Source organism: Bos taurus, chromosome 15, assembly GCF_002263795.3.
Source record: "Bos taurus isolate L1 Dominette 01449 registration number 42190680 breed Hereford chromosome 15, ARS-UCD2.0, whole genome shotgun sequence".
Lineage (NCBI taxonomy): Eukaryota > Metazoa > Chordata > Mammalia > Artiodactyla > Bovidae > Bos > Bos taurus.
The window spans coordinates 46,761,100-46,784,305 of NC_037342.1; the positions used below are offsets into that span (position 1 = coordinate 46,761,100).

The 23,206-nt window shown below is 47.8% G+C and overlaps 1 protein-coding gene across 1 annotated transcript; it reads right to left on the bottom strand.

The window, feature by feature from the left end:
• Positions 1-4,306: 4,306 nt before the first annotated feature.
• CCKBR (cholecystokinin B receptor) lies at positions 4,307-15,150 on the bottom strand. The gene is given in 5 exon segments (NM_174262.3): positions 4,307-5,733; positions 5,858-6,030; positions 6,313-6,562; positions 6,714-6,965; positions 14,894-15,150. Coding segments are annotated over 5 exon segments (1,365 nt in total). The 5' UTR covers positions 15,045-15,150; the 3' UTR covers positions 4,307-5,194.
• Between the last annotated feature and the right edge of the window lie 8,056 nt (positions 15,151-23,206).

The window sequence follows — 23,206 nt, forward strand, 5'->3', positions numbered from 1 at the left end:
GGCCCTCTACCTCTCTGGGTGCACTTATAGCCAGGCTTCCTACCTCAGCCACCCTATACGCTTCTCTTTTCTGGGATGAACTACAGATCCCCACATATAGGCAGCCCAGGGGCTGGCCTTTAAATTTCCTGAATTGCTGCTTGTTACTTCCTGGAGGGTTGTACGTGTGTGCTTGAGCTCAGTCACTCAGTCATGTCTGACTCTTTGTGACTCCATGGACTGTAGCCCGCCAGGTTCCTCTGTCCATGGGATTTCCCAGTCAAGAATATTGGAGTGGTTTGACATTTCTTATTCCAGGGGATCTTCTTGACCCAGGGATCAAACCCACGTTTCCAGCATTGGCAGGTGGATTCTTTATCACGGAGCCATCTGGGAAATCCATATGCCTAAATTTAGAAGGATCAAGGGATTATCTCTGGTTTAAGGCAAAAAAGTAGATCCCTCCGCACTCCCCCCTCCTCCGGGGATCCCCCCCCTCCTACAGATTGAGTCCCACCTGGAACGCTCTGTCCCTGTCCAGGTGGAATCTTTGCACCTGCCTTTCCTTGCCCACGTGCAGTGTTAGCCCTGTTCCCTGACACTTAGATGGAATCTTGTATCCTGTCAGGTAATGTCTAGTGTTCTGCCTTTCCCTCATTACTTGAAGCCCATTTGTTTCACCCTGAGAAATTTACTCAAACCAGCCTTACCATTTAAATAAATGTAACTTCCTCAAGAGCCCTTTCATGTCTTATCTCTTACTACTGACCCGTCAGGTGAGTATTCTGGAGCCCCAAACTGTTTTACTAAGACAAAGCGCCCACTTTGATTAAGACAATGTGCCTGTTTGGTTAAGACAAAGTACCTAAGACAAAGGGCCTATTTGGTTAACTATTTCCTTTCTCAAGATGTGGATACACGGCTGGGCTAGAATTGTTTCCAAAAGACTGAGCCCTACCTAAAGGGAGGTGTTAATCTTCATGACTGGTGCTAGCAACAGACCAAGCATCTGACTGAACAAGTGCCCCATAAGGTTGGGGGACAGTGAATGAGATTCAGAGAACAGGAAGCAGACAGAGAACCACGGTTAGAATCTGCAATAGGGACTGCCGCTTCCAGCATGGCCCCACTTATAGGCATTACATCCCAGCCCAAAGCTTTGACCTCAGATGGGGCCTGCTTGCTTCTCCACCCTTTCCATTTTCTTTTCTTCCTTCCCACCTCTCCTCCCACAGAGATAACTTGAAGGAACAGTCTTTCCTTAAAGAATCCCTTGCTTTCCACTAATCAGACCTGAGTAACCAGATTGTATGGTTGTCCAAGGCTCTGGCTTGAGTTGTCTGTGAGAGTTGTCTGGCACAAGACCCCCTGTGCCTGTTCACTGTGAGACTGTCTCTTTTCTGGTTTGTCCCCATATCTGAGACTTAGCTGGAAACCTGCCTTCTTGGAAGGTTTGAGGGGGATGAGATTTCCAGCACAACCGCCATCCTCAAGTTTTGTGGAACTGGCCTCCCTTTGGTGGCTTCCTTCCAGGCATGGAGATGCTAGAACTGGGGCTTCTGAAGGATCAAAAAAAAAAAAAAAAAGCCTCTTGATGAAAGTGAAAGAGGAGAGTGAAAAAGTTGGCTTAAAGTTCAACATTCAGAAAACGAAGATCTTGGCATCCGGTCCCATCACTTCATGGGAAATAGATGGTGAAACAGTGGAAACAGTGTCAGACTTTATTTTTTTGGGCTCCAAAATCACTGCAGATGGTGATTGCAGCCATGAAATTAAAAGACACTTACTCCTTGGAAGGAAAGTTATGACCAACCTAAACAGCATATTCAAAAGCAGAGACGTTACTTTGCCAGCAAAGGTCTGTCTAGTCAAGGCTATGGTTTTTCTAGCGGTCATGTATGTATGTTAGAGTTGGACTGTGAAGAAAGCTAACCGCTGAAGAATTGATGCTTTTGAACTGTGGTGTTGGAGAAGACTCTTGAGAGTCCCTTGGACTGCAACGAGATCCAACCAGTCCATCCTAAAGGAGATCAGTCTTAGGAGTTCATTGGAAGGAATGATGCTGAGGATGAAACTCCAATACTTTGGCCACCTCATGCAAAGAGTTGACTCATTGGAAAAGACCCTGATGCTGGGAGGGATTGGGGGCAGGAGGAGAAGGGGACGACAGAGGATGAGATGGCTGGATGGCATCACCGACTCAATGGACATGAGTTTGGGTGAACTCTGGGAGTTGGTGATGGACAGGGAGGCCTGGCATGCAGCAATTCATGGGGTCACAAAGAGTCAGACACGACTGAGCGACTGAACTGAACTGAACTGAATACATTAATATATATTTCTTATAAATCACAATATTGCAGAAGACAATGTAATTCTTCCTATTTTACAGATGAGACTGAGACTCATTGAGATAAGTTGCACAAAATCACACAACTTTTAAAAGGCAGGACCACTGGTACCCAGATCTTCAAGGTTTGAAGGAAGGCAAAACAGCTTAATGGAAGGAAACAAAGCTTTAGAGGCAGAAACCTGAGCTCAGTTCCTGTCTCCCTTCTAGCTGCAGGGCCTCACGCAACTCCCTTAAGCTTTCTCAGCTTCACTTTCCTCTTCTGTCAAATGAAGAGAAATGTTCTGGAGAAGAGTTTTGAGAATGAGATGAATTAGTATATATAAACTCCTGTCACACAGAATCAAGAAGCATTGGATTTCACCCCTACCCACTCCATCACTCCACCTTCTAGGCCCAGGCTCAGTCATCTTCCCATGACATCATGCTGTTCCCTGCCCAGGATGGGAAATCAGGCAGGAACATAAATAACTATGCTAGAAGAGAGAAAGCAGTAAGTACTCTATGAGCAGACAAGCTTTGTGAGGATGACCAAGCAGGACTTCACGGAGACAGTGATATTAAAATCCAGACCTGAAATGTTCTGTCAGATCTCCAGAGATGGAAAATAGATGGAAGGACCCCAAATTCCACATCAGGTAACTAGATCGGGCACAGGGTGACGGATGTGTTAAGTATTCTGTAGAAGAAAAGACTGCGCAGTGTGGGAAATGGCATTATTCAGGCTGTGCCTATGTGCTAGGTTCTAGGGTAGCCCTGGACCACCATACTTGAGCTCATATTCCAGGCTGAGAGGCTTGGAGTATGAGCTCTCCGTGACCTCATGAGCTATGAGTACCAGCCCTCCCTTGCTGAGCTCCCCACCACCATCTGACGGACATTAGGAACCTGGGCCCAAGCCGGAAGGACTGACAGTGGGGGAGCCTCTTCAAGGCTGTATCTCCTTCAGAAAGGATGGTGGGAATGAAGATCAGAGAGTGCCGTGAAGGCTGTGGGCAAACCTACTCCCACCCCCTGGAAAAGCTGGCATGAGTGAGCAAAGCTCAATATCTTGCTTTCCACAACTCCGACCAGCTGGGATTCTATTTTTAACCAGTACTGTCTTAGTTGACAGCTTGGAACGCCTTCTCCCTCCTTTTCTTCCTTCCTCCTGCCTCTTGCAGCCGAGAGCCCTGCAGAAAGGATGGATAGGAGCAGCTCAGAACTGGTAAACAGACCACTCTCCTTTCTCACTGCCCTTCACTCCATCCAGTGTTTGTTCAATGTTGTTAGTGGGTGGATTTTAGAGGCATTATTGGCTGTGAAGCTAATGGAGCTTACATCTCAGGGATCCTCACTTGCAGGGATCTCTTCCAAGGCCCTGGACAGTGTCCTAGCAATTTTGTAGCTGTAATTTTGAATTTTTTTTCTTAAAAAAGGGACACCCAATTTTATAAGCTCAAGGCCCACAAAGTTTGGGTCTGACACCAGAGGGTATGGCTTCTCTTCCACCTCCAGCTCAGTGTCTACTTCAATAAGATTATTCCTGTCTTGCTTTAATTTCTTGTATGACCTTGAGCTGCTTTCTTTCTTGTGCTGGGCCTCAGTTTCTCCACCTGTTACAAGATGAAGTGTCAAGGAGCCCTCTCCTAGCATACCACACCTCTGTCTATTTCTGTGCGTTCCCTCGGTGAGATCATCTGTTCTTCCTGGTTTGTCACTGTATGTGTGCAGGGGTGATTTGCTATCTCTGCCTCTCTCTGGGGCTGGATCAGTCTTATGGTCAACAGGGAGACTGATTTCCAGGACTTTCATTTAGGTTCAGCACCCCCCTACCTCCTTTCCCACTGCACCTCTCCTTGTTGCTGGCCAGTAAAAGGTGCTTCCACAGGTAACAGTGCATTAAAAGGTCCGACTCTAATTCTGTATATCTGTTATGTTCTGGCCCCATATTATTACAAATACACAGTGAATAAACTGAGTCTTAACATACAGTGCTTCCTTTTTTCATTAAAATTTTAATAAGCATCTATTAATACAGTACCCTAACAAGGGGACCACTTTAGGACAGTGTGCTTAGGAATGATGATGTGCCATGCGTATTCCACCCCTAACCTTATTCTCAGCTTTGTGACTCTGGTGTGAGGTGGGTCCAGGTTGACCACTCAGAGAGAATTCACACAGCCTCATCTAGACTCAGACCATGGGCTTTTTGGCAGGGGGTCATGCACAGGAGTGAGCAGCAGGGGGAGGGACCTGACAGAGAGGACTCCCAAATCCCATGCCCCCTCACATGCCCCAGAAAAGTCCAAAAAGGAAATTGAGGGGGAAACCAAGTCATTTATCATTTCTTGAAAAAGTCCGGTGAGGGGATTATTTAACTGGAAAGGAATGAAGGGACTTCTTAGTGCAAAACAGCTCGTTGGTCCGGGGAGTGTGAGATTAGGCAGGTTGGTGTTTGCAGCACTGATGGGGAAGGGCACTGTGAGGTCAAACTATGGGCACAGCGGAGCATCTCAGGAGTCATTCCTGTGCCAGGCTCCAGAGCCCTGAAAGATTCAATGCCCCTGCTATACGTGTGAGAGGCAGGTCAGCCCCTGTCGGTTTCCACAGTGTGGAGACAGTCCACGGCTAGGGACGCTGGGTCTGTCCAAGGTCAGTGCCATGGCTCTGTGTGCCAGGCTCAGTCCCTCATTGAGTGCCTCCTTTTCTGTGTGAGGGTCTGGTTTGTTTCCTTAGTGTCAGGTAAGCCACCCTTTCCTGGCCATTGGGGTTAGTCAGTCTCTCGTGTCAGCTGGTCTGCGTCTCTTGTGTGTTTGGACGGGGCTGAGCTGGTAGGAATCCGTCTGTCCTGCCTCAGCCCCGCTCCCGCTCCCGCTCCACCCCTCAGCCAGGCCCCAGCGTGCTGATGGTGGTATAGCTCAGCCTGGACAGTGAGGCGATGGAGGGGGTGGGAGGGTCCTCGTCCGGCAGAGGTCTGGGGCGAGCCCTTGGAGGCCGAGGACAGCAGCGGGTGCAGGTGTCAAGGCAGGCCTGGCGAAAGCGACGGTGCATGAAGCAGTAGACCAGGGGGTTGACACAGGCAGAGGCGTAGCTTAGCAAGTGGATAAAGGAGATGGGCGCACCCGAAAGTGCACGATGTGCGCCTGGGCCGTCGAAGGCGCGCCACGTGTTGGCGCTATACACGGGCAACCAACACAGGAAAAAAAGCACAACGATCACCAGTAACATCCGCACCACGCGCTTCTTAGCCAGCAGCTTGGCCTGGGCAGGCCGGGTGCCGGATCCTGGGCCAGGCGTGGGCGCGGTCAGCGCAGACATCTCCAATGCAGGCCGGGAGCGCGGAAGCTGTACATAACAGCCGTCGCCGTCCTCACCAGCCAGCCGGGTCTCAGACCGGCAACGTCCGTTCGCCTGGGCAGGACCTGAGCACAGACCGTGGGCGGTCAGATTTGGAGGCTGAATCCTTCAAAGCCCGCACATTTCCGCCCCACCCACTTTATGTCCCGCCCCTTCCCAAAGTCCCGCCCTCTCCTGGATTTCACACACCTTGTCCTGTGCCACCGGGCAGCCCTCCCTGACTTCCGACCCGGCTCTGGCTCTCGCTGTCACTGTCACCGTCAAAGCGAAGCCCTAAGTAGAGCTCACGGGAGATAAGCCCGTAGGCCACCGCCATAACCACCCCAGGCACGAAAAACAAGAGCAGGAGCAGCAGTACCGACCTGGAGACAGAGCGCAGACCAGTCAGTGCGGATCCCTGTCCAGCTATAATCACTGATGGAGGAAGACTGAACTGGTGTATCTAGGGCTGGTGACCACGTCCTAGAGGTAGAGGTAGGATTCGGGGTACAGCTGGTAAGGGCTAGAGAACTGGGGAGGAGCCCCGAATGGGGATCCCAGGGTGGTGGGTCGTGATAATTGTTGGAGCAAGATTCTGGGTAATGCTTCTGACTGATGGAAATAAGAGAAGGGAATTCTCAGGAATGGGTAATAGGCACCCTCACCAGGTTTGGCGAACCCGCGCACTGGGCCACCGGTGCATGCATTGCAAGACACGAGGCCCCGCTGGCTGCACGGCAGTGTACACTGGGTAGGGCACCATGAGCAGTCCCGACAGCATCCACGTGGCTACGATCACACGAGCCGCGTGGGAGCGCGTCTGCCACACGCGTGCCTGCAGTGGTCGGCAGATGGCGCTGTACCGCTCGAGGGCGATGGCCACGAGGCTTAGCGTGGACACGCTCACAGACACCCCTAGGAAGGAAGAGGAAAGGGTTACCTAGGAAACTTGCGCTACACATTCCCCAGTGTGACTTCCACACTCCAGACGAAGACAAACCCCTACATTCGGCAAGGACTTTAGGGGAGGAGAGGGCTAAGGGAGGCAGGGCGATTGTTCACCTACCCATGAAGTAGGAAACCGCCTTGCAGACGACTGTGCCGAAGATAAACGTGCCCATGAGATTGGGTAGGAGGGTGAAGGGCATGCAAGCCACAGCCAGCAGAAGGTCGCTGACTGCCAGTGAGAGCAGGAAGGCATTGGTGACGGTCCTCAGACGGCGGCTCAGCCCCAGGACCACGATGATGAGCACGTTTCCTCCAACACTCATCAGAAAGATCACAGCATACAGGGTGACCCTAATGGCCAGCTCCAATTCTGGGTAGGAAAGAGGTGAGGTGGCAGCAGGGGGTCTGGCCCCCACTCAGCTGGGCTGTCCAGTCTCACTTATTCCCAACTCTTCAAGCCCTACTACCCAGCCAGATCCCCTGATCCCCAAATCCTCCCCCTTCCCCACTGGCCCAGGACCCACTCAGTAAATGGTGAACTTGAATTTGTTACCCTTTTAACCTCTAGAAGCCTAGTTGAAGTGGCCTAACTCTACCCTTCCTTAAGAAACCCTATCTGTTCTCAAGCTTTGCTCCAAATCCTTCTTTCTCTTTGCAGCCAAACTTCTTGAAGAGATTATTTGCATCTTTTCATCCACTCCTCAATCTATTACAATCCAGTGATCTCTTCCCCATTACTGTTCATAAGTGTTCATTACACTTCTTTTCATGGTTACTAAGCTTTAACTACCAAATCCAAAGGTCCCTTCTCAGCCTATTCTACTTAATGACCTCCTGGTATCATTCAACCCTGCTGACTGCTATCTTTTGAGACACAGGTCTGATCGTGTCTTTAATGTCTTAAAAAACAACAATAATCACTAAACAGACAAGCCAAAGACCCTTTACCTACTCTCAACTGTCTTCAGCTTGTCATCAAGATTCTCCCAGAACTGGCCTTTTCTTCCTCTCACCTCATTCCTGCAATGCACTCATTTAAGCCACCAGATGACTCAGTTTCTGGGAGGCATCAGGTGCACTCATGACTCTCCTTTGCTCACGTTGGTTTCTCAGCCTAAACTGATCTTTCACTGCTCCCCCACCACTGTTCATACCCTCCTCCCCCCATTGAAAGTGAAAGTGAAGTAGCTCAGTCGTGTCTGACTCTTTAGGACCCCACGGACTGTAGCCTACCAGGCTCCTCCGTCCATGGGATTTTCCAGGCAAGAATACTGGAGTGGGTTGCCATTTTCCTTCTCCAGGGGATCTTCCCCACCCAGGGATTGAAACCAGGTCTCCCGCATTGTAGGCAGATGCTTTACTGTCTGAGCCACCAGGGAAGGACTCTCAATATTAAACTTGTTTTCTGTTATCTGGTGAACTACTTAACCATTGTCATTCAAGACTAGGACTGACTGCTCCCTCCTCTATAAGGCCTCTCTGGAAACCTTATTTGGAGCTAATCTCCCCTTCCTCTGACCCATGCATGTTCCCTACACACCTGTTAGAACGGCCTTTACTTTCTGCCTTGTATTTTAATTATCTATAAACATTCCCTCTCACTCCACAAGCATTTGCAGAGGATTATCTTTATACTAGGCACTGGGGACAAAGATGAACATGACAAATGCCCCGAGAGCTGTCATCTGAGAGCTCACATTCTAGAAGTCTAGAGGGAAACTCAGACATATAAATAGATATCTGTCACACAGTGTGGTAAGAAGTGAGGTTGAAGAATAACAGAATGCTCTGGGAGCTCACAGGAAGGACACGTAGCACTGCTGGGCTAGACAAAGGGCTGACCCCGTTCACTTGTGTCATTGCCTGTTGGGGGGAAGGATTCATCACTGGGCTGCCATATCACAACCAAGACAAAACTGATTTGAATTAAACTGGACCCAGTCACCCCTGCCCATGGCCTCAGTGTGAGGGAAACTGGAGGTTGGAAGGAAAGAGGGCAGGGACAGAGCCTACCAGGTTGGGGAGATGGAAGGGCCCAGAGCTGCATCATTCTCCATAGCCCCATACATTGGCTGACTTTTGCCTTAACTCCCAAATTAAACTGTTTCCCCCCCCATATCAATAGTTACATACTTACCCAGAAGTTGTTGTAGACTTCAAGGAAGTACTATTTACAAGAAATCTCCTAACTGAAATGCCTGCAATGCAGGAGACACAGGAGATGTGGGTTCTATTCCTGGGTTGGGAAGATCCCCTGGAGAAGGAAATGGCAACCCACTCCAGTATTCCTGACTGAAAAATCCCATTGTCAGAGGAACCTGGCAGGCTACAGTCCATTGGGGTCGCAAAAAGTCAGACATGACTGAGCGACTAAGCAGTACAGTACCCTCCCTGAATCCGGGAATGACATTACTTTCTCAGAGCACACAGCAAGTGAGGAGCCGAATCAGAACAGAATCTTGTCTCTACATTTCCAAAATGCTTTGTCTCCTGCTGCTCCCTCACTTCTCTGTCATTCATCACGCTGCCACTACCAGACTCTACCCTGGCATTTCTTACCGTATTATGATGTTCATGTTCTGTCTCTGCCACTAGACTATGAGCTCTTGAGGGCAGGGGCAATGCCCACCTTGTTCTTCAGCATGTCCCTAGCATTTGGCATAATGCTTCCTGCACAGGAGGTGTTAACACCTGCTTGCTAATGAATCTTAACTGGATCTCTGTCACTGTCCACATACACGCATCTGCTCTGCTTCTCCTCATCCCTCCTTCATCTCTGTGCTTCTAAAGCTCCAGCATACACTCTCCTTGCTGCCTCACTGCCTCTGTTTCTTTGGAGACCCATGTTGGAGAATCTTTTGGGTGGTACAGGGGAAGGGGTCAATAACAGGCTGTGATTTGGGATGTGTTACTTTTACTATTATACACAAACTGTCTATGTCTCATTTAGAAGCTGGGATCCCTCTCTGCAGGGGAGGCTTATGGAAGGTGTGCGTGTGTATGTGTGTGTATAGGGGGAAATAAAGAACATTTGGGAGGGGGGATCTCTGTCAGAGAGGTCCTTGGACCCAAGAAAATAGAACAAGTGGTCTATCTTGCATTTTTGTGTGTCTCCTTTCAGTTCACTGCCCCTCTATGCCCTTCTCCTCTCCTCCCATCCCTTATCTCTCTAGTTCTGTCATCTCTCTCACATCCTCCTCTGTCCTCTGGATGTTTCTCTTCAACTAGATTTTTCTTTTTTTTGGCTGCACTGTGGCGCCCTGGCAGTGACAGCACTGAGTCCTAACCATTGGACCACCAGGAGTTCCCTTTCTACTAGTTCTTGATTCAGTAACCACACCTAAAGTTTGGATGACACTATAAATTGTGAAAAGCTCATTTCTCATTCATTCATCTGGGGTACAGCCATCAGTGCCTTGACAATCTACCTGTGGGTGTCATTCTGCTGGGGATGAGTATGTGCTAAGTCACTCAGTCATGTCGGACTCTTTGTGACCCTATGGACTGTAGCCTGCCAGGCTCCTCTGTCCATGGGATTCTCCAAGCAAGAATACTGGAGTGGGCTGCCACACCCTCATCCAGAGGATCTTCCTGACCCAGGGATTGAACCCGTCTCCTACGTCTTCTACATTGGCAGGTGGGTTCTTTACCACTATGCCACGCCAGCAGATCAGAAATCAGACCAGGGGACTCAGAAGACTGGAACAGTTCAGTTCTGCTTCTGGTATCTAGAGCATCTGCATTTGTTCTGTCCAGATGAGGGCATACAAGTGTGGGTACAAAAATCCAGATGAGTCACATAAAACAAGAACAGGCTTTTCTAAGAAATGATTCCACAGAACAGTGAAGCTGCTGATGCCTCAGATCCTGCCGTTCACTGGTGTCTTGGATTTGGTTACCCATCACACAGACATCAAAGTAGTACCCATGCTTCTGTGGTGAGCATGCGTATCATCCAGCTGATTGTGAATGAGAGCAGAGTAAGCCTTGGGAATACTTGAGTATTAGAGATGATATCTGGGTGGGTGAGATTGACACATATTTCTGTGGGCAATATCTGGAGAAGGGTAACAGCTATGTGTCTATAGGTAATATCTGATTGAGTGTGGGTTACCTTTAAGTTTAGATAATATCTAAATAAGTGTTGTAACATTTGAATGAGCCAGGGTCTACAGATAACATCTCATTTTGTAGGTAACATCTACAGGAAGCATGGGTTACATTCAGAGGTCTGTATGTGAATGAGGGAAATATCCAGCTGATGGTGGTCCTAGATGACTGAGCAGAAGTAATATGAAAGTGTATGTGGGCAATATTTAAGTGAGTGTAAATATGAGATGTTAACAGATTAGGATGTTAACCTGATTGAGTAAAATAACAGCGTCTGAGTGACCACAGGTAGTATTTGAGTCTTTGCAGGTATTATCTGAATATGTAAGAGTTATATCTATGACTTTATAGGTAATACCTGGAGATGGGTTCCTTAAGTAAGCATGAGTAATATTTGATTATATGTGGATAATAAAAAGTGAAAGCGTGTGTGTTTGATGGATGAGTAACATAGAAATGACAGTGGGTAATATTAAAGTAAGTGTGGGTGGCGTCTGTTTTTCTGTGGGTAGCTTCTTTTTTTCCCATTTTATTTATTTTGTAAATTGCAGTATAATTGCTTTACAATGTTGTGTTAGTTTCTGCTGTACAACAACATGAATTAGCTGTGTGTATATGCACGTCCTCTCCCCCTGGAGCCTCCCTCCCACCCCTCCTCCTTCCACCTCTCTAGGTCATCACAGAGCTGAACTCCCCGTGCTATACCGTAGCTTCCCACTAGCTATCTGTTTTACAAGTGGTAATGCATATCTATCAATGCTATTCTCGCAATTTGTCCCACCCTCTCCCTCACGTTCTGTGTCCACAAGTCCTTTCTGTGTGTAGTTTCTGAGTGAACATCGGAAACATTTAAGTGTATGTGGATTATATCAGAATAATGTGGGTAACAGCCACGTTTCTACTGGTAGCACTGGGTGAGCCTGGGTGAGATGTGTCTGTAGGGGTTATAGCTGAGTGAGTGTGGCTGACAGTCTCTGCCGGGTGTGTGTAGGCAGCAGCATCTAGATGACTTGGGCTCTGAATCACTGCACATTCTGCTTGCTCAAGGTCCCTTACTCTATCAACTAGCCCCTCTTCTGCACTTCAACCTTCCTCTCTCTTGGCCCATTCCCCATCAACATTTAAAAAATGGTTTCTTCTCTGCAATACATACACATTCAAAAGACAAACTATATGTGCAGGTGCATGTACACACACACACACACTTCCCCAACCTCATGTTATTTCTAGAACTATCCTGTTTTTTCTTTGTCTCTCTATCTTCAAAACATATGGAAGTTTTTATCTGCATGCCTTGGTTCACTTCTCATAACCCCTTTTCCATGGCCCAAACTTCAACTGACCGTAGTCAGTAATAATACCCTAACCCTAACCCCACAGCTCCTCCTAGGATGTCCTTTCCATTGAATCCGAAGGATGTTATTCTGACCTTATCTGACTTATACTGGTAGCATGTGATACCTTGTTTGAAATTTTCCTTTTTTTCCTTTTCTTCCTTGCCTTCTTGTCTCTCTAATGGTTTCATCTAGATCTCCTTCATGGACTCCTCTTCTTCTGCTTGGCTTTTAAAAATTGGTCTTCCTCAAGGTCCTATCCCAGGACCTCTTTTTTTTTTTTAATCTGACACAATCTTTGTATGATTTAATCTAGTTTCATGGCTTTCATTACCTCCTCTAGACAAACAAAAACCTTTCAAGTCTGCATTTCCAGCTTGTATCTCCCAGATCCTTGGATTTAATAGCTTACTGGGCAACTCCACCTGGATATTTCACTGGCATTTAAACTCGGTGGGTTCCAAATTGAATGGATAATGTCCTCCTTCAAATCTATTTCTGCTTCCTTATTATCCTCCATATACAGCACAACAACCATCTAGTTGTCTAAGTCAGAAACCTAGATGTCATCCCTTGACCTCTTCTTCCCTCTCCATTTCTAATAAATCATCAAGTTCTGTGGATTACACTTCCTGAAGTGTTTCTCCAATCCATCCAGTTCTCTCCATCTCCACTGCCAGTAGCTTAGCCTAAGCCAGTACCATCTTTCACCAGGGCCAATGTAACATAATAGCCTTCAAAGGGATGCCCCTCTGCCCATCTCTTGTCCTCCAATCCACCCTCTTTACTACAGAACTAATCCTGGCAGCACTACTTCACCTTTCAGCAGTTTCCATTGACCTCGGGATAAAATCTATACTCCTTAGACAGTTCCATACATTTTTCTGGAATCTCTCTAGGCTGGTCTTCATCCTGAGTGTTCATTATTCCTCTCTTATGGTACATGTTCCAGGCGCTCAGAAACTGTGATACACTGAACGAAAGTGCCATGGATTTAAACTCCGGGCTGTTTATACATACTGTTCCTCTGCTTGAGATGCTTTTTGCCTTTTCTGCCCCTTCATTTGGCTGACTTTCCCTCAGCTTTTTTCTTTTTAAATTTTTCATTGGAGGATAATTGCTTCACAGTATTGTGCTGTTTTCTGCTATACATCACCACAAATCAGCCACATGTATACAATATGTCCCCTCCTTCTTGAACTTCCCTCCCATCTCCCACTGCCTCCCACTCTAGGTTGTCACAGAGTACTTCCCTCAGCATTTTAATTTTTATTTCAGTTTACCCTTTACCTCCTCAGCAGGCCAAATTTGATTCCCAAGGCTAAGCTAGGCTAGAGGTGCTCCTCTTCTGAGTTTCCACATCCCTCTCAAGTCACGGCCCTCTTTGTCTGGCAATTCCCTGCTTACTTGTCTGTCTCTGCGGCTGAACTGTGAGCTCCTTGAAATAAGAACGGTGTCAGTTTTGTTTTACTCCTGTCCCTAGTGCCTAGCACAATCTCTGATTCAATAAATATTTGTTGAGTGAAAGTATCCAAGTGCAAGAATGAGAGAGTATATAACAATGAGCTGAGAAAGTATTTGATATTTTATGGAGGTAAATAAATCCTTCAATTACAATTTATTCCCACTTTCCCTTCTAGAGCATGGAATAATTTCCTTCTGTTTAATGCTGTTCCCTCTCCTGGAATCCCACTTATTACTTTTCTGCCTCCTGAACTCCAACTTCAAGATTCCCTCTGTGAAGTTTTCAGATCCCATCTCCTTTGGGTGCCCACAATTTTGTCCCTCTTATGGGAATTCTAAATGCTGGCTGTGGTTTCTCAAATTGGTTTTTGTCTCTTTCCTGCATTGAAGATGAGAGTCCAGACTGGCTCTAGTTTAGTCCTGTGTGCCTGGCACCTAGCCTAGGGACTATAGTAGCAGCTGTCTAGTAACCACTTAAGGAAAGAAAAGGTATGGGAAGGGGAAAATATGACTGGAGCTGGGTCATCAAGAAAATGTAGATGTTGAGTGACGGGAGGAGTGAAAGTCATTTCCAGGACTGGGTGAGTGAGAGCGGCCTGAGGATGGGAGGGAAAGGTGGCACAAGGGGATGGGATGATGAATGGGGCAGCCAGGCTCTAGAAGGGTGAAACCTAAGGAAAGGCAGGTTGGAGAGGGGGCTTGGAAGGGACCTAGAGACATTACTTGGAGACACCAAAAGAGAGAGGGTATAGAGCCTTGAGAAGAACTCCAGCTTGGGAGGCAAGGAGATTTGAGGAAGAGGGCAATGGAGAGCAGATCCCAATCCAATGTCCAGCCTAATTCAGGTTAGGAGATCTCTTGGGGAAGGCAAAGGGTTGGGGTGGGCAACACAGGAGACTGTAATTGTTTGTAATTGACTGTAACTTCCTATTCCCATTGTAACTGCCTCTGCCCGCAGCCAGTCCCCTTCATCCCCCCAATCTTGCCTTTCTTCCTTCCTTTCCTTTCCCAGTGAGGCTCCCTGAACTGACTGCAAAAGGAAAGGAGAGACTTGGAAGGGATTGGCCAGAGGAGGTCCTTGCTTTCCCACTGTCTCTGTCTAGCAGTGGGCTGTGTGTTGGTGAAGGTGATGCGTTTTGGGGGTGACCAAGAGCTCTGGGGGTGGCGAGGGGGCTAGGGTGTGAAGGGACTCTGACCAGGTAGTGTGAAGCTGGGATGGAGTTTTATGAGCTGTGGAGGACAGATGTGTCAGGGGAGCTGTCTGGGGACGGAGGGAGTACTATGAAGGGATAGTGTGGGCTATCCCTTTGAGAAGGCTATGGGGGCCTCTGTGAGTGTTGTGGGGTGCAGTGAGAAGGAGCTCGCGGAGGGGGCTTAGGGAGGCACCCACCTCGTGTCCCGGCTCCGCGGATGCGTGGGGGCTCACAGCTGAGGTTGCCGGTGCCGCTGCCGTTGAGGAGGGGGCCCCCCGAGCGGCACAGGGAAGCCCCCGGCCCGGGTCCGGATCCCAGCACGCTCCGGTTTGGCTTTAGCAGCTCCATTGCCACGGCTCAGCCGCCGCCTCCCAGTGCTCGCCCGGGCGAGCTCCCGCTGCGGCTCCACCTGCTCCCGCCGCGATTCCGGCTGAGGCTCGCGCCCCGCCTGGTTCCCGCCCCCAGCCTTGGCCCCTGTCCCTCCGCTCCTCCTCTGCGCGCCCCGCCTCTGCTCGCCTCCCTCCCAAGCTCGGGACCGCCTCTGTCCAGCCAGGTGACTCTCCGCCCCCCTCTCCAGCTCCTGGCTTACCAGCGCCCCTCCGCCCCTCGCCCGGGGGCTGTCTTGCTTCCCGCCCGGGGGGCTGTCCGCACCCCACCCCCTAGATTTCTCCCTTCTTCTCTTAGAGATTTCCTTCCCGTCCACTCCCCTTCACCAGCGTCCCGGTTCCGGGGAATTCTCGGGAGCGTGTGTATCTGTGTGTGTTGGCGAGGTTTGGGGAGAGGTTAGTAGTGGATGGAGAGGTAGCGGGGAGAAGGGAGGCTGGGTAAGAAGGCAGCGTTAAGAGGGACAGGGTAAGGCGCGGCTGCCGCAGGGTTTAGCATCTTTTCCTGGTGGGTCGGGGAACCAGGAGGTGGCCACCGAGACGCTGGGATCACCGGCTGCAGCGCAGACACCTTAGCCCGCGGGAAGCGCCACGGTACCCAACTATGCCGCAGTGGCCGCAGTGACCGTGACACCATCGCTGGTCGTTCCCTGCAGCTCTTTGCCTCGGGGCAGGGGTAGCCCCTGCATCTGTTCCCCGCACCCTCACCTCCTACATCAGGCCCAACACCCAGGCTTCCACGCAAAGCGCCCAAGGAACCCTCCCCAGCGGGCAACGATGTGGAATGGGGCAGCATTCCCGCCCCGCTGGGGAAAAGGGCTGCCTGGAGGAAGAATGACTTGGGGATCGAGGGGCGGCCGGGGTAGCGGCGAGAACTCCCCGGGATAAACAGGAGTGAGGTGGGGTGAAGGTGGGGTATGGTTCGCCTCCCAGCCCAGCGCAGGCTTAACCCAGGAGGAGGCGGCTGACTTTCTCTGTGGTCTCCAGGCAGCACCCACCCTCACCCGACGCACTGAAGCTCCCTGTTTGTTCTCAGCGCAGGTGTAGCAGCCGGTGTAGGGAGTCAGGTTCCCACGGTGGGGCGGGGGGTTGAGGGGGTTGGGGACTGGAAGGGGAGCACTGGGGTGCACCAGGAACACAGCTGAATGGGGCATGCGCAGGACTGCGGTCGGTTCAGCTACTTGGGTAGGACTTGCCTCCACTAATGTTTTCCCCCTGCTCGATGTCATTCTTCTTCATTCCAAAGAAACTTCAACTAACGGGGAATTTCATTCTCTGGCCTGACAGCAGTAGCTGTCAGAGGTGGGAGTTATCAAAGAGAACATTAGACTGGGGGCGAGGTCTGAGTTTATGGGGAATTCAGAGACTTATCCAGTCAGTCTTTGGAAGAGGACCTGATCCAGCTAGTACTGAGTTTATAGAGGCTAAAGATATTGAAAGAGGATTTAAGCCTGAGGTCAGTGGGAATGTCGTCAACCCAACCCCCCTTCTCCTGGCACTGCCTGCCTTCCCCACCATAGCAGCCCGATTTGCTGTTTGTTCAGCTTCAGCACAGGTGAGGGCTCAGATAACCTGCTGAACTTTTCCCATATTGGATGAAGGTAGGGTGTGGGGGCAGGGAAGCAAAGGTAATGTAGGTGGGAGGGGAGTGGAAATAGAAATAGACTGGCATTCACTTACTCAGCAATGTGCCAGGTATAGGGCTGTACACTAGCTGTCCAATACAGTCTGTGCCAATTTCCCAAGCTAGTAGGGGAAAATGATAGGTAAACCTATGATGACAACATATGGTCATAAGTGTACCCATCAAGATGCACAGATCAGAAATTTACAGATCATCTTGAATGCTGTACTCCCTTATGCTCCTGCACCCCTATGGTGAAGGTTGTGATGAAAAAAAAAAAGAAGGATTTAGTCTCCTTTTTCACTGGAAGATAACCCTCAACTGTCAGTCCCTTCAAGAGTTGCCTGAGCTGAAGAAAGCTAGCTCATTCAAGATCAGGTTCCCTTTCTGAGGCATCCTACAGTCAATGACTGATCAGCAGAAAGATATAAAGATTCACTTCCCTTACTCTGACAGAGGACAACTTTGAAAGATGTTCCCAGCTCCTCTCTGGGGTTGACTGAGGTCTTTGTTGGGCTGCTCAGCTTCTCCCTTTCCCCGATCCCACGTTCATCCTCTTTCTTACACAGGTGTTGACTCCAAGAGCCCTCCTTAGTAAACATCCTCCACAGTAATCTCTGTCTTAGAGCCTGCTTCCTGGGGAACATAATAGCTTCTCTCCCATGTTCAATCAATCACGAAGTGCTGTTGATTTTAGCTACTGAGTGTTCCTTGAACCATTATGCTTGTATCTCTACTGACATTGCCCATTATTTCTTGTACTACTCTCCCAGCTTCCTAAGTTGTCCACATTTTAATGGATGCCTCTTTATATCCACCCTCCACCTTGTAACCAGAGTGCTATGTTTGGAATACAAATCTGATTATGCCATTCTTTGGACTTCTGCTGTGGGAATAAACCAAGAATTTTAATAGAGTCTATGAAGTCTTGGACTGCAAGGAGATCCAACCAGCCAGTTCTAAAGGAAATCAATCCTCAATATTCATTGGAATGTCTGATGCTGAAGCTGAAACTCCAATACTTTGGCCACCTGATGAGAAAAAGACCTTGATGCTGGGAAAGATTGAAGGCGGGAGGAAAAGGGGATGATAGAGGATGAGATGGTTGGATGGCATCACCGACTCGATGGACATGAGATTGAGTAAATTCCCTTACATGAGATTGAGTAAGGGAGTTGGCGATGGACAGGGAAGCCTGGCGTGCTGCAGTCCATGGGATCGAAAAGAACTGGACACTACTGAGTGTCTGAACTGAACTGAACCGATGAAGTCTGCATGGCCTGACTACTACTGACCTCTCTAACTACCTTGTTTCAAATCACTATGGTTCTTGTTCTCTCCACTGAAGACACCGGCCTTCTTTTTGTTTAGTTTTCAGATATATGTCTTTTAGTTACATGTCCTCTGCATGTTCTCTCTGGAAGATTTCCTTCCTTACCCAATTAACTTCTACTCATCCTTCTGATCTCAGCTCAAGATCTCAGTATTTCTCAGGGGTGTTTCTCCCTGCTTTCCCTCTTGGGTGGGCAGAATTGCAAGATGATTCCTAATGACTGTCACTCTTGTATGATCTCCTTCCCTTGGGTGTGGGTGGAACTTGTGAATGTGATAAGACATTACTCCTAAGATTATGGTACGTGGGCAAAAGGGATTTTTGTGAATATAATTAACAATGCTAATTAGTTGACCTTATGATAGATTATCCAGTTTGTCCTTATCATATGAATCCCTTCAAAAGACACAAGTTTTCTCTGGTTGGCAGCAGAAGAGGAAGTCAAAGAGATGTGAAGAACAAGATTTGATAGAGGGTAGCTGGCTTGAAAATGGAGGGGGCAATGAGGCAACAAATGGGGGTGGCTGTAGTTAGCTTGAGGATGGAGGAGGGCATACAACAAGTGCCTGAGAATGGCCTCTAGTTGAGAGCCATCTCTGGCTGACAGCCAGCAAGAAAATAGGGGCCACAGTCCTACAACCACAGAAATTGGATCCTGCTAATGACAAGAATGAACCTGAAAGCAGATTTCCCCCGAGAGCCTCCAGAAGAGAATTGAGTCTGACTGACACTCTGAGTTCTGCCTGGTGATAAGCACTCTGAGCAAAGAACCCAGCTTTACTGTCTGTGAGCTAATAAATGGATGTTTTTAAGCTACCAATTTCATGATAATTTGTTACTGTAGCCCTAGAAAATAACACACCTCTCATCTCAGGAGATAGCAAATGCAGACTCTTGCAAGCCATGCAAGGAAGAAGTGAGGGCACTGGAAATTTGTTAAGATTTAGAAAACCTTGGAAAGATTGCAGTAGCAACTGGTGTGGAGAGCAACTTTAGGAGTGGGATCAATTGGGAATCCATGACAGTAATTCAGGGAAGAATTGACAGTGGTTTGAACTAAAGTCATGGAAGTAGTGGAGAAGATGGCTCTGAGAGATACTTAGAAGGAAGAGGGACAGAATTTATTTATTTATTAAATGTTTATTTATTTATTTGGCTGCATCCTTGTGTCTTTGTGGCATCAGGCGGGATCTTTTGCTGTGGCACGGGGCTCTCCAGCTGTGGCACGTAGGCTCAGTGGTCGCTGTGTGCCTGCTTAGTGGTCTCTGGGCATGTAGAATTTCAGTTCCCTGATCAGGGATCAAACCCGTGTCTCCTGCCTTGCAAGGCTGATTGAGAGACAATTTAGAGGCCATTTGTTTGTGGAAAGTGACAGAGAACAATGAAATTTAAAATGAATAATATTTCTGGTGAAAGTTTGATAATCACCTACTGTTCCAAGCATATTGTCTTTAATCCTCACAAAAAAACTACAAATTTGAGCACAATATTATCGATTATCATTTTAAATGAAAAAACTGGCTGAGAAAGAGTTTTAGTAACTTATCCAAAGCCACAAAGCTTTGGATATAAAGGTATAAAAAAGCCACAAATCAAAGCCAGGGAGTTGGGAAATCAGAATTCAGGTGGTCCTAGTATGCTGCTTCCCAGAACGAGTAGAATTTTTATTGTTTCTCTGGTCACCGTCTTCTCATTTTGCAAATTTTTTTTCAAATTTTCTTGATTCATAAATTCTCTTACTGCATCTCTAACTCTGGTGAGTGCCTGTACACACACACACTCACACACACACACACACACCAACTTTTACTCACAACAAATAACACAGCCCCTGACTTCATAGAGAAAGTAATAGCTATCAGACAGAAGTTCCCACCAGAGAATCTGGTCCACTTTGGACAAGTATAGTTTCAGATGCCTGTCAGACACATAGGTAGTAATTCCAGTAGAAAGCTGAATACATAGATCGTAGGAATTAATGCAAACCATAGAATTAACAAGAGTATGTTGAATAAAGAGAAATGAGGACCAGATGAGAAGTCTGGGAAAGACCATTGTTTGAAGGCTGGATAGAGAAAGATCAACCTGCAAAAGAGCCCAAGAAAGAGCATTTAGAGGGGTGAGGGGAGAACAAGGGGAGAAAGGCATCATAAAAGCAAAAAGAGACACGCTGAATATATTCAAATGCTGCTTCTGGACCAAGATAATGAGGATGAGAAATGTACTCAGAATTCAGGGACCTAGAGAGCCTTGGCCACAGAAAGAGCCATTTTGGTGAGGTCCTAGAGCTTCCCTGATAGCTCAGTTTGTATAGAATCTGCCTGCACAGCAGGAGACCCCAGTTCGATTCCTGGGCTTGGAAGATCCCCTGGAGAAGGGATAGGCTAACCACTCCAATGTTCCTGGGCTTCCCTTGAGGCTCAGTTGGTAAAGAATCTGCCTGCAATGTGGGAGACCTGGGTTTGATCCCTGGGTTGGGAAGGTCCCCTGGAAAAGGGAAAGGCTATCCTCTCCAGTATTCTGGCCATGTGGTCACAAAGAGTTGGACATGACTGAATGATTTTCACTTTTCACTAGAGACAAAAGATGGATCCGATGTACTGAACACTGAATGTGATGGGAGAAATTACAGCAGGTGACTTTAGACAAGTCTTCTTGAATAGTAGTTATTAAGCAAAAGAAAAAGGGTAGTAACTGGAGGGGGATGTAGAATTAAAGATTTTAAAGATGGAAGAACTAGAACTTTTTTAGTGGCAGATCAAAATACTGCAATGTGTAGAAAAGACTGAAGGAGAGAGAAAGACAGAGACAGAAACTGAGAGGCAGAGAGAAATAGAGACACTAATGCAAGTTTCTTGAGAACAGGCAGCGAAGTATGGAACCCAGTGTACATGTGGAGGGTTCTACTTTTTGATGTAAGTAGAGACTCAATTCAGAGAAGGCAATGGCACCTCACTCCAGTACTCTTGCCTGGAAAATCCCATGGACGGAGGAGCCTAGAAAGCAGCGGTCCATGGGGTTGCTGAGGGTTGGACACAACTGAGCGACTTCACTTTCACTTTTCACTTTCATGCATTGGAGAAGGAAATGGCAACCCACTCCAATGTTCTTGCCTGGAGAATCCCAGGGATGGGGGAGCCTGGTGGGCTGCCATCTATGGGGTCGCACAGAGTCGGACACGACTGAAGTGACTTAGCAGTAGCAGCAGAGACTCAATTGTAAAAAGCTAGTAGAAAAGAATAATTTTAGAAGAAAATGTCATGGCAACCAGATTACAAGTATATAGATGAAAATGTCATGGCAACCACATTGAGTATGTTTCCTAGATTTTTGTGGTTAAGTGTGGCTTTATGACTACATTCTGGACAGAGGTTGTGGATGGAAGCCTTAAGTACAGCTTCCAGATCAAGTTCTTAAAGGAAAGGAGTGGATTCTCTCTTCTTTGTTGCCCTTTCTTGCAGGTGACTGTGGGTGTGGATAAGCCACCTTCAGTCATGCAGTGACTAGCTTTATTTAACAGGGCAATTGAGAGAGTGTTCAAAGAAATTGAGGATATGAGAGTTTGCTAATCTTGGAAAAGGAGTTACAGAAGCTGAAACTCCTCTGAGAAGCTTTCCTTAACCCCACACATCTGGATTAGGTGCCTCTTAACCCATAGACTTCTGTAACACCTGTATCTCTCATTCATTATGGTAATTCTCACAATTACATGTCTTTAAAAAATTTATTTATTTTATTTTTAGTTGTTTTCCATCTTTGTTGCTGCACGCAGGCTTACTCTAGTTGGGGTAAATGGGGTCTACTCTCTATGGCTTCTCTTGTGGCAGAGTACAGGTTCTAGGGCGAGTGGGCTTCAGTAGTTGGGGCACATAGGCTCCAGAGCGCCACCTCAGTAGTCCTGGCACATGGGCTTAATTGCCCCGCTGCATGTGGGAATCTTAGTTCTTGGACCAGGGATCCAACTCGTGTCCCCTGCATTGGCAGGCGGGTTCTTAACCACTGGACCACCATGGTAGTCCCACAATTAACATGTCTTGTAATCACCCCTTTGCTTGTCTATATTCCAAGTGTCTAGCATCTATCCTTTTCTCCAACAGTTTCTCAAACCACTCCCCACACTACTCTCATTTCTATTTTTTTATGCTTAAGGAACCTTGAGTTGCTTATAATTTTGTGGTGCCTTCCATATTGTTCATCACCTATGTACCTTGCTCAATTTCTCCCCTCTAACCAAGTGCAGATGGGTAATGGGAGGTGAAGATCAGGAGTTTGTGGGTGTAAATTGTTTCAAGAATATGGTTTGTAAAGAGGAAAAAGTCATAGATACTAGTGGGGTTATCTGGTGGTTCAGTGGTAAAGAATCTGCCTGCATTGCAGGAGACTTGGGTTCAGTCCCTGGGTTGGAAAGATACTCTGGAGAAGGAAATGGTTACCCACTCCAATATTTTTGCCTGGAGAATTTCATGTGGGCTACAGTCTATGGGGTCTCAAAGAGTTGGACATGACTGAGTGACTGATGCTTTCACTTTTTTTCACGGGGGAGGAGGGACATACCATGAGAGGAGGAAGAAGGAAGAGAGATTAAAATGCAACACGAAGGGGAGTCAAACCTCATTGCTCAAAATCAGGAGATTCCATCTGTGCCAGGGATTAAGCCAGCATTTGGAGAGAATGTGAGATTGCTGAGGGCCAGGAAACAGGGGAACGTTAGATGACAGCAGAAGGAGAACTTCAAAGTCAATATGAGTAGACAGAGGACAGAAACCTGGACCCTTATTTCAGAACAAGTCAGAAAGCTAGATCAAGGAGGCAAGTGCAGGAGGCCCTTAAATAGGGCCAGGTTCAGTCCTCAGGGAAGCTGCCTTTCTGACTCAGGCCTTGTCCTGTCAAGGTTGTCAGTTTTCTGTTTTTTGGTGCCTGCCTGTGTGTGTGTGTGTGTGTGTGTGTGTGTGTATGTGTGTGCGCGCGCATGCATGCATGCATGCATGCACATGTGTGTCTTGCAGGGGGTGCTGGTCCACCTTGCTTGACTCTTGTGGCTTAGAACAATCTACCTTTGCCTTGGAGAAGTTTGAGCCACCCATGCTACTGCTCAAGGTGGGCACATGATCCTTCTTTCAATATTCTATATCACAGTTGAGATAAGAGGGGAATGTTTAAATAAACAATA